The sequence below is a fragment of the Chaetura pelagica genome, unplaced genomic scaffold, assembly GCF_000747805.2.
Source record: "Chaetura pelagica isolate M959 unplaced genomic scaffold, ChaPel_1.0 scaffold159, whole genome shotgun sequence".
In the NCBI taxonomy this organism is placed as follows: domain Eukaryota; kingdom Metazoa; phylum Chordata; class Aves; order Apodiformes; family Apodidae; genus Chaetura; species Chaetura pelagica.
The window spans coordinates 4658182-4669548 of record NW_009954555.1 but is presented as its reverse complement, the minus strand read 5'-3'; the positions used below and the strand labels follow the sequence as shown (position 1 = coordinate 4669548).

At 38.5% G+C, this 11367-nt stretch overlaps 2 protein-coding genes across 3 annotated transcripts in view; one reads left to right on the top strand and one right to left on the bottom strand.

Annotated features, from left to right (window-relative positions):
* PEX10 (peroxisomal biogenesis factor 10) overlaps nt 1-4164 on the top strand; it is a 4553-nt gene extending 389 nt beyond the window's left edge. The window contains exons 2-6 of the mRNA XM_010005277.1: nt 141-246; nt 729-1135; nt 1939-2114; nt 2333-2468; nt 3926-4164. Of these exons, the coding sequence (XP_010003579.1) occupies nt 141-246; nt 729-1135; nt 1939-2114; nt 2333-2468; nt 3926-3997 (897 nt within the window). The 3' untranslated portion in view covers nt 3998-4164. The remainder of the gene's footprint in view (nt 1-140; nt 247-728; nt 1136-1938; nt 2115-2332; nt 2469-3925) is intronic.
* A 586-nt stretch (nt 4165-4750) lies between these two features.
* Nucleotides 4751-8917, bottom strand: RER1 (retention in endoplasmic reticulum sorting receptor 1). Of its 2 annotated transcripts, XM_010005199.1 has the most exons (7): nt 8846-8917; nt 8452-8537; nt 7847-7951; nt 7486-7585; nt 6935-7013; nt 6693-6828; nt 4751-5823 (listed from the first exon to the last, which is right to left on the bottom strand). In XM_010005199.1, the coding sequence occupies exons 2-7, from the start codon at nt 8530-8532 to the stop codon at nt 5734-5736; spliced, it is 591 nt and encodes a 196-aa protein (XP_010003501.1). In that variant the 5' UTR covers nt 8533-8537; nt 8846-8917; the 3' UTR covers nt 4751-5733. The 2 variants fall into 2 exon arrangements, with proteins under 2 accessions (XP_010003501.1, XP_010003502.1); XM_010005200.1 differs by lacking the exon at nt 8846-8917 and having other exon boundaries at nt 5129-5823; nt 8448-8528.
* Nucleotides 8918-11367: the final 2450 nt, after the last annotated feature.

The following is an 11367-nucleotide window of genomic DNA, read 5'->3' as shown; positions in this document are numbered from 1 at the left end:
GGGCTGGGCCGGAGGGCGGGGCTGCGGGTCCCCCCTGCCCCCCGGCTCTCGGGTCGGGTGGTGGAGGTGGAAACCCCCGCGGTGGAAACTCCGGGAGGATTCCCGGAGAAGGTTTGGGACAGCGTGAATGTCATGGGAAGTCACTGCAAGGATCCCATCCCTCAGGTGCCAAGAAGTGGCTGGAGTGGAGGAGAGAGGTTGAGCTGCTTTCGGATGTCGCCTACTTCACCCTTACCACTTTGGCAGGTAACGTGCCTAATAACTTCATATTTAGCATTTAACTGTGAGAAAGAGCAGCTGGTCCCGGCAGCTGCTGTGTGCTGGTGATTAGACTGGTTTTCTTTACTATATGGCTTTGTTCCTGCTTTGTCCTACAAACGGCTGTTTATTAAATATGAAACCACTTAATTGTCCAAAGTTAGCGTTGAAATGCAAGTTTACCAAGCCAGATTAATGTTCTTTTAAAAGCAAAAGTTCTTTTTAAAAAAGGGATGTGTGACACTGTGAAAAAGCAGCCCTGCTTTAACCCTGAAACCATTGCAGATACTGATACTGCAGATGCTGATGTAAACATACCACTCATCTCACTCAACATGAAAAAAAAAAGCACCTGTTTCTGAAACCCCAGAACGTGATGTGTCCTGAGCTGAGCAGCCTGTCACCACTGCTCAACCAGACACAGAATGTCCCCATCTCACCCTGTGTGTTTTGTTACGTGTGTTATTTAGGTTATCAGACCCTGGGTGAGGAGTACGTTAACATTGTTCAAGTTGACTCAACCAAGAAAAGGGTTCCTTCACTTCTTCGACGGGCCCTGTTCATTTCTCTCCATACTGTGCTACCCTACTGCTTAGAAAAGGGATTGCTGCATCTGGAGCACGAGCTGCAGACAGGAGCTGAGGAGTCCAGAACCTCACAGAGCAACCCAGCACTTGGCTTATCCCGTAGGACCTTCATACGGAACTGGATACAGAAACAAGTTGGGGAGCTGACAGAACAGCAGAAGAAGAGAGCCTTGCAAACTGTGTATGTTCTTAAGCAATGCATACCTTTGCTTCATCGACTACATCTGGCAGTATTCTACATCAGTGGGACTTTTTATCACCTGTCTAAAAGAATTGCAGGAATCAAGTATGTAAGTGGATGTATTTCTTGTCTGAAGATGGTGCCCATTGCAGCATTCTGGCTTCTTTTGTGATGCCCTGTGTGTAAAAGAGATACAGAATTTGGCTGTAGCTGGTTACACCAATGCAGGGAGTTCAGATCTAGATGATCTTTAAGGTCCCTTCCAACCCAAACCATTCTGATTCTAAGATGATATGGGCAGAGTAGACTGAATGAGAGGGAAATTTTTCATATATGTAGAGGGCTTATGAGTCCCTGTAGTCAAAAAGTTATGGCTAATAAATGGTCAGTGCACTGTCAGGAGTTAATATGTAACACTGCCTAGTCAAGTCTGTGCTATATATACACAAAAATGAGAAGTGGTTTAATAAATCCATGTGAAATAGTTAAATATAATTTTGAACAAAAATCAGCACACATTTAGGTAGTTCTTTTCTATGTGAGGTATCTTCCCAAAAAACATCAGCCACTGGCCCAGAAATGCATAGAGACAGAAGTCTACTTGACAATTCCCAGGGTCTTTCTGGAAAAGAGGTGTCTTGACTATTTGCTCAGAGCTACATAAAACCGGACTGACAAAAGCAGCAGTTTGGATGGACAGACAGACAACTGATCCTTACACAAACAAAAGTGTAGTCTGAGGTGTATGCAGGACACATTAGACCTGAGAGACAGCAGGTTGCTAAGTCTTAGTAACATGTCAATTTTTTTGACAGAAGACTGTCAAATCAAGAGTTTATTGATACAGGGAGGAGAGGTGCATACTTTCATAAAACTGCAGTAACAAGCCTCTTATTTCTGTGAACTGTGTAGCTGCATTTTGGAGGACTGCAAAGAGAAGATGAGAGCATTCGATCAAGTTACAAGATTCTTGGAATAATTTCACTCGTCCATCTTCTTCTAACAATTGGTGTTCAGATGTACAGCTTCAAACAGAAGCAGAGAGCAAGGCAGGAATGGAAACTACACCGCAACCTCACTCACCAAAGGTATGATGGTTTTTACTTACTAGGAAAGAGGTGGAAGCAATGATGGGAACTGTAATAGCTTTTATGAACGGTGACCCTTTGACTTAAGCTAGAACCTGATGGTATTTAACGTTTGATGCATTTCTCACTGCTTTAAATATCTCTTTGCTTTAGGATTGTATTATCAAGTATTTCCTACAAGCAGACTAAATGAAATGATCTGTAACTATGTTAATTAGAAATATGACCAAAGAAAAAACTACGGGACGCCCCTCCCGCTGCACTTTGTGTTTGGAAGAACGGAGACACACAACAGCCACCCCCTGTGGCCACCTCTTCTGCTGGGAATGCATCACTGAGTGGTGTAACACCAGAGTAAGTACAGAAGGACAAATGGAGGCTGCAAGGGGTATAAATTTCTACTAAAAAATACCTGTCAGCCTAAGTGTTCAAATAATACCCTTTTTCTCTCAACTAAGGCACCCAAAACCCCCACAAGAGTTTACCAGGACCTATGTATTTTATTAGAATAGAATGACTATGCATTACATAGATGAAGTAAATAAGGTGAGCAATTTTCTGTCCCAGCCATTGAAATGCAACTGGACTAGTGTGGAAGCCAGACATGGAGATCATTCCTTTATCTACAGACCTAGGCTACAATTCTGACAGCAAAGAAACCAAAGCGATAAAGTTCTGAAGCCTTCTTCACCTGATTTCCAGTAAAAAAGAATAAATAACTTAGAACCAAACTGAGCTAGCTCTTATGCATGGTATTTTAAACTTGGATTTTGCTCTGTGTTAATGAAATACAACAGAATTTTCATCCATTAAGGATTTTATAGACATCATGGAATAACACAGGGTCCATTTATTTCCTTAAAGCAAACAGCAAACCTTACTTATAAATAAAATCCTTGCCACAGAGGCTGTGTCTGTGCCATAACTCAGATGTACTACTGCAGCTGTTTTAGAAATGAGTGATGTCATCTACATCATCTACAGCTGTGGTGGAACAGGATCAAGCAAATTCTCAGAGAATTTTCCTAAGATCCAAGATCAATATAGCCTAAGGATCACTATCAAAGGCTTGTATTTAAATGTTAGATCTAAGCTGTTAAGTTCTACAGTACATGCCTCACTTGTAAAAACAAACAAGAATGCAGTTTGGGATGAGCCACTGCCTTCCTAACACCACTCGGACTCAAATCAGGAAACATCAAGAGTCACTTCAGATTTGCTTGCAAAGACCTAGCCAGAAGCTGTGGCAGAAACTTTAATCTAGCTCCAGGGAAGGAGTGGTGACCTACTGAATTACTCAGATGTGTTTTCCAAGGTTGAGAAAAAGAGATTACTTTCTTACTGGGTAGTCAGACTCTAATTAATCCTTATAAAAAAAAGTTTGCCAAACACAACCCATCCTACCCACCCTGCCCACTCCTCCAGTGAGTGTTTTCCAGCTTATCAGCAGAACAGTAATTGCATCTTTGCCCTAAAAACTTGGTGACTAATTTACTACTCAGAGAACAGTTCAAGGTCCACAGTACAGGATTTTTGTTTCAGATACAGAGACTTAAGCTTGTTTTTCTTTAACACTGAGAACAATTGTTACCATGTTAGTAAGGAGCACCCATGTCACCTCAAGTTGCCCCTTAAATGAGGCTAGCTTAGAATGCTTTGCATGGTTAAACTTGCACTACAAACTGGCCTGAAAAAAAATGTTAATTCTGGATGTTGATTATTTTCTAGAAGTAGCCTAGCAGTTATATTTGGGTTTTTATAAACTTATAAATACAGTATTTCAGTACATCTAATTTATTGTCTTTTTGTAGACAGAATGTCCACTGTGCAGAGAGAAGTTTCATCCTCAGAAGCTGATCTACCTACGTCACTATCAACTGTGAAGGAAAAAATCTCGTTTCACAACAAGGGCCTCACCTCTCATACCCATTATAAAGTTGTCATACAGTTTGAGTTAGTCTAAGAAAAAGACTTGATTATAAAACTGGTAACTGCCAGTGCAAGGTGGCACTTCATTCATGTTTTACAGGATAAGTCTGTTTCTGCCTCTCCTGTTTCTTCTAACATGGTTCTTGACCATATAAACACCATAGTTGTCTCCCTGATTTGCCTGTATTATTCAGAAATTCCAGCAAACCTGAAGACAGCTTCTCCAAGCCAGGGCTTTCAGATTTCAGACAACAAACTGTCAGAATCCATGACCAGTTCTTTTATAGGGCCCTTTCTGGATACCTTGTTTCTGTGCTTTTCTATATTGACATTACTGGTTTCCACACTGCCAATAAAATAAACACATGCAAACAAACAAAAAAACAAGGGGTCAATGTGAACTAAAACTACCTGTCATTCTCCCAGGATTACTGAAGGCTGAATTCCAGAGCTCCATAATGACTTCCATCTGACAAAATCAGATTAAAGGGTTCCTACATACATTCTCCAATTAGGTGTCTGTTGAAGTTGCCACTATTCTCCATTCAGAATCTTCAAAGAGCTAATCTTTTCCTACTTCCTGCAAGTGAGTGCTCCCTGAAGAGCTGAAAAAGGCATTTCATGAGTAACCGAAATGAGTAACCATTATTGAAAAGGAGCCATAAATACTGTTAGATCAATATATGTATATAAAGATAGAGAACAAGTAAAGGGGGACACTGTCTTTTAATAAATTTTGGAATTAAAAAGTCACTTAATAAAACTTCAGTTGTATCACATGAAAAAGTTTACATGCAGGTCATTTATCTCTGATTCTTTTTTCCCCCCATAGAAAATGAAAAGCTGTGTCAAAACCCACGCTGTTTGTCTGCTCTGGCCAGTTTGGGTTTATTCTGAAGGGGCTGCATGAAGTCAGCTTAAATAATCCAGAAACCCTTAAGTATGAAAGAAACTCCCAACTAATAACAATTAAAATATATATATTTATAATTTCAGGTCCTCAAAGGAAATTGTGGTAGAGTTTGAACAAAGTTTTGAGTCATCATGAAAGAGCCCAATTTTAGCATCTGCTCAGAGACCTCATGGTGAAACTGGCATTAAAACCCAACACAAATGAGTTACTTCAGAAGCAAAACCCAGAATTTAGTAGATTTCTTACTACTATTTACATTTGTTTGGTTACAACTCAGTAATACCATGCATTTGGGAAACTGGCTTAAGATCTGCATCTCTTTATGTCTACTGAATTTTTCTATGAAAATAGCACGTGGCCATGAAGCAGAAAACAGCATCATGTGTGCCATCTTTCACTTCTCCTTCACAAATGTGCACAGCACTTCTGGATGCTAGTGGGCAGGGGAATGTAAAAATATCCAAATCTTCAGCCATTCATCTCTCCACTGCAATGGATCTCAAAAGAAATACATTATCCCAAATCTATGGGATTACCCAAAGTTTCTGCAACTTCTTACAAAAGGTACTAAACTCAATGCAATTCGGTTAGAATGCCAGTTTCTTCAAGAAACTGATACTTCAGATAAAAATAGCAATGTCCTCTCAAAATGAAAATTCAACTGCTTTGTCACCACTCTGTTAATCACTTTTTATGAAGAAAAAAGGCATTGTTACAATGGCTCAAAATCGTTCCTTTAGTTAGAAGCAGAATTGGTCAACAGGTTGATTGGATCTCCTAGCTGGCAAAGGTCTTCCCCACATCTTCTTTCCCTTTGTATTTCCTCTTGCCATGTGTGAAGGGGATATATCTGTACTTGATCATGTGCTGTAGAGAGAAAAGACCCATTTTTGAGGCAAAAATGTTTCATAAGACACATAGTAAATTAAAAAGTCTTCTAAAAAGACAGTTCTCCAGTATTATAAAGGGAATAAACTAGCTAATCATATAGCAGTTTATATCTAAATAGGGGTATGAGCCCAATCTTATATATCTCATATTTGGGTTTACCAACGTATACAGTACAGGGAAGACTACTGACTGGGGGAATCAAAGGCAACTGGAGACAGCATAGAGGTATTAAATGATTACTACCCTTTAATGTTTGATTTATAACTGAATAACGGTACCCATACAAAATTATCGATGTCTGGGAAAAAAAAATTGTACTATTTAAACAATGCCAACAAATCATAAGTCATTTGTTAGAAATGTTCTGAATGACTTGCCTATGTTCTTCTTCCCAAGAAGTTCTCACCAACTTGTGAGAACATCCCTTTCGGCCATCAGAGAACCTACAAGACCTCTTCATTAAACATAGCCACAGTTAACTGAAGCAAGTGGATGAGAAATGTTAAGACTCATCCTGTATAAAAAACAGACACTGAATCTAAGATCAAAACCTTCTGAAATCAAGCGTAACAGTTTCTAACGCAGTGAACAAAGATTTCTTTTACCAAGTATTTTTTCCTCCTATTGCCAATATTTGCTCAAAGTTGCAAACACCTGAACACGTTCAAGTGTTGCACATTTGCAGCTTTGGGCAAATACTGTACTAACGTTCAAGTGTTGGTTAAGTTCCACCAGTAAAGAAGTGTATGCAATACATTTAATACCTCTGAAGTGTTCAACCGGATGGACAGTTTCAAACAATACTGTGACATCAAAACTGCCACTAGCTATTCTTCACAAGTTACCTTGATCTGCCTCTTCATAGTGATACAAAAGAGCATAATAAAGTACATCACAAGAATTGGCCAAAAAACAGGAACGTTGAAAGCCTCGAAGAATGTGCAGGCCATAGCAACCAGGATTCCTTTAGTGGCAGAGTGCCTTAAAAAGAATAATAACAATTAATCCTTCAACCCCAGCTACCATTAATTTCTTGCAAATAATTATATTCTTTAAAATCAGAGCATGGGCCGATGGATCCACTCACCAGAATTTAAACTCTGGGAGCCTTCTAATGAAAGGCCGAAATTCTTCATTTTGCCTTGTAGGTAAGGAAGGACCATCATCTGAAAAATAAAAAAAAAAATCCCACACAAATCTCTTTATACTAATTTGCCACACAATTCAGAGTCCACTTTTTATTTTTATTTAAAAAAAACAAACACCTTTCTCTGCTACACAAAGACTCCAGTTAGAGTGGCTAGTCTAACATAACTTAACATTGATTTCCCAAAACCAAAACCAGAAATAAGTGCCAGGTCACTTAAGCTACTATTGGGAGAACTTAAGTCACATAAACCTTCTTTCAAAACATAGAAAACTAATACAGTATGGAATAAGTTCAAGTCCTGAAAAAAAAAAAAAAAGGATAAATTTCATAGTAACTCCTGATGTCAAGTTTCATAGATTTTTAATATAATGTCATGTTAAATATACTGTCATGTTAAAATTGCACATCTTTACACCACTGTATGAGACAAAAAGAGCTGGAAGTTTGGCTAAGTACAAAATTATCACAAAATTAACTACTCATCATACCTGAGTCCTCCATTAAAGAGGGGTCTACCTTTGGCGACAAGAAAGCTATGAAGAGGTTTAGATGATAGATTCCCAAGGCATATGTCACAATGTACCAACCCTGAAGCAGGAAGGGAAAACCAGCCAAGATTAGTGTCTTCCTGTAAACCATTTTCAGATACTGTTTTTTTTCAACAAGATTAAACTACCTGTTTTTTTTGCTTCCTTGAGAAGTGCTTCCTACATCCTCACAGTAACACAAGTGCTAAATTATACTGCATGCAATTGCAAAGTGAAACCATACTTCGAAAACACCCAGCACAAAAAAGAAGAACAGTAATGCTAACTGAACTACTTCAGCAGTAGAAGCAGCTTTTCTTACCTGTAGTAAATAAACTCTAATCATGTAGATAAAACTCAGACCCAAAGTTACAATCCATCGCACCGCAGTGTAAGGAGTAGATTTGTCTAACCAGGACTGGTAGATCTAGGAACAAATACAAAGTGTGCATCTGTAAAATACATATTGCACAAAAATAAGAAATAGTAAACACTTGTGAAGAGTATTTCGGGGAGTAACCTGAAACATTTGTATTCTTTCTTACAATTAAATGGAATTAAATAAACTTTGAAAAGCTACTTTGACAGAAGCAAAAACCATTTCTTAGCACTTGGGGCATTGTAAAGCAATTTAAATGTTAAATATTTTATACAAGTTTACTTTCCTTAAGATGACTCTGTTAAGAAATATCAAGTCACTCCTCATTTTTGACAGTAACAATATATATTTCACTGTGCAACGTCACATACATACACATCAAATACTCCATTAAGCTATGTATTCTAATATTTTTAATCTATTTTTAAAATACTTCAAAAGAAATACTCAGTGCAGATTTTCGTATTTCATCCAAAAAGTAAAAGTTTAAGAAGCTGCATTGAGACCTGCTTCTAAGGAGTCAGAAAAAAACCCTACAGAAAACCAACCTGTCCCAGTCTTGAGAAAAATCTATAGACCACAGAAGGTTTTCCATGAACAGACTCGCCAATGCTGTCCCCTTCTGACATGGTTGCTGTGGAAACAACACATGATACACAGGTAACATTTGAAATAAAAATCTAAGCTCAGTGAAATTATACAGTCTATTATCTGACTTGGCATTTACACAACATTCTTTTGAATTGCCCAAACTATTTTTAATGAAAGACTCAAGAAGAGACATTTATTAAAAAATAAACTAATTTCCAAAAGAAACTGTCAAGAAAGCAATAAATGGGATATTTTTTAAAAAGGCAAGACAGGATTCAATCCATTTTAGGGAGGGGGGGAGGAAAAAGTCCATACAGAAATGCAGGAATGAGTCTTGTGAGACATCTTCACCTTGGTAAGACAGGAGCTGAGTTATAACATCTAAGCATTGAGATATGAACTGCAGCAACACCCTCCTGTCACCTCAGTTTCTAAAGGCAAAGAACAAAACCAACATAAATATAAAAGGTGCCTCAGATTTTTAAATACTGAGTAACTAAATAGTGAAGAAGTTTAAGTTCAGAACCCTGTACAGTGGTTACAGACAAAGTACCTACACCAAAACACTGCCCACTTCTACAATTATTCAAGGAGTTCTTCTGCCTCTAGAACATGAAGAGCTCAGTAGACACAGGAAAAAATTTATGCATGAGCAAAATTGTGTTGTGAAAGAGCCAGGATTCTGAACCCAGGTAAAAAAAATTGAACCCTGGGAATTATTTTTGGTACATGCTTCTGCCACCAATTTAAGATCTTTTTTTTTCTTTTCAGTTAAACTCAACTTCCAGATATAAACCAAACAAAATAAAAGATATTCTAAACAGAAACTTTTCTGCCACATCACCAGAAGCAATCTCTGACATTACTTCCTGGAGTCCTCATCTGTGGGTGGGACCACATAACTCTGGGATAGTGGGAGTACTTTCTGCCCTATAATAACACTTAGAGAGACTCAGATGCTAATATGAAATATTAATAAATCAGAGAAATGTACATTATCTTAGATGCTGCAATACAGTGACTGCTGCAAATAATAATTTGAGACCAAGGACAATCTGTGGAGGCACAGAACTTTAAAGTTGTATATTTTGTCTGTAAAGAGATGAAAACTACATCCAAATAATTAGTAAGTCAAAAGGAGCGATATCACACTTCAAAAGACAGGAGGATTAATTATGAGGCTTCAGGAACTACAGTCCTTTTTGATTCAAGCTACAGCTAAAAAAGGAAAAATAAACAAATATAAACTCTTACAGTATATAAACTTTTTCATTACAGGCAAAAGGAAGCAATTCTTCTCCCCATTCAACCAGTATTATTACCTAAGCACAGTTTTGGGCTTTGTTTTATTTTTAAATGTCCTGAAGTAAAAAGCCGTAACAAAAATATATTTGATATTGTTCTGATAGCAATTCTTTGAAGATCACAAAAAATCTCACATTGTCAAAATTAATTTTGCAGATAGCAAATATGGGCAATAAGGAGAACAATACAATCTTGTAAATGTTAACCTGTGCAGATCAGGTGAAGAATGATGCATGTAAGATTACTTTATGATGGAGCAGGTGTTCTGTTTGGTGTAAAAAATTACATTATATGTGATTATGTGTGATTGTTTATCCTACACACAGTTCTTCCACAGCAGACTGAGAAATACAACCAGCTAACAGTCAGTGGTCCTGAGAAGAAAGCTCTCAAGGGCTCAGTTTAAGTAGCACGGACTGAAGTCTATCACATGACATAGCTTAGACTTTATTATTTCTCATCCCTTTAAAACATTTACTGAAAGAATATCTGTACTTGGGCCATTATCAAGAAAAGCAGCCTTTAGCACTTCTTTGAAGGTAGTTTACAGTTAAGAACACAAGTCAGATCTCATTGGTTTAAGGGAATAATTAAATCTAAACAGAATAATTAAATCTAAACTCTTTCATAATGTAACACAATACTTCACTGTTTGGCATAATATCATAATGAGTTATGATAACCCTTCAGCCATTTCAGCAAAGCCAAGACTCTGGAAGATATACAAAGATTAACATTACTAATAATTCAATACTTTGCTACTAGGAAAATATGGACTGCTACTAGAACTAACCCATATTAAAACATGTTCCTCTGCTAGAAAATACCAACTAGAGGAAAGCATGACCTCCAACAATTATGCTTTTTACCCCAATTGTTATGGCAATAGCATTACAAATACCACTGCATCACTGACTTCTTAAGTGACAGGGCCTGGGGCAGTAAACGTGTTTAACTCAAGGTTCACATCCCACATACAGAGGTGGAGAATTTTCAGACAACCTGATCACAGCACCGATTTTTCTTAAATTAAAAATACAAATTAAGCAAAACTAACTAGCAAAACCACATTACTGCTCATAGAAGCTTCCTTATCTCACAGAGGACATTTATTTGAGAAGCAACGCACTAAAGTGGTTTATTAATAACTGAACAGACAACCACACGAAATGAACCCATTTGTTGTGCAAACTGCGGGGTTTTGTGCTTTGGTTGGTTGTTATTTTTTTAATCCTAAAAAAAAAATAAAAAAAAAGATATCCTTTAACTCTATCCATGACAAGAGCAGCCCGGTCTGTCAGACAGTCCGGGCAGCCCGAGGGGCTGCGCTGGGGACCCCCAGGCCTCGCCCCCCTCAGCCTGAGGCCACGGGCTGCAGGACGAGAGCAGCACAAGGCACTCGGGAAGCAGAAAAAGCGCAGGAAGGCTGGCACCGTTCCTGCAGGGATCAGCGGGAGAAACCCCGGAGGCAGGGGCCGGACCCGCTGAGGCGAGGAGGGCCCGGGAGCAGCAGCAGGACAGGGAACGCCTTGCGGGGGGTGCCCGGCAGCCCCGGCGGGCCGTGCCCA

What these genes read in the sequence shown, in the direction of transcription:
- RER1 (XM_010005199.1), bottom strand. Translation starts at nt 8,532, where the DNA reads ATGTCAGAAGGGGACAGCATTGGCGAGTCTGTTCATGGAAAACCTTCT. An exon ending in TTTTCTCAAGACTGGGACAG is followed by an intron (nt 7,952 to 8,451) that starts GTTGGTTTTCTG and finishes ATTTGTTCCTAG; the next exon opens with ATCTACCAGTCCTGGTTAGA. An exon ending in CTATGAAGAGGCAGATCAAG is followed by an intron (nt 5,824 to 6,692) that starts GTAACTTGTGAA and finishes TTCTCTCTACAG; the next exon opens with CACATGATCAAGTACAGATA.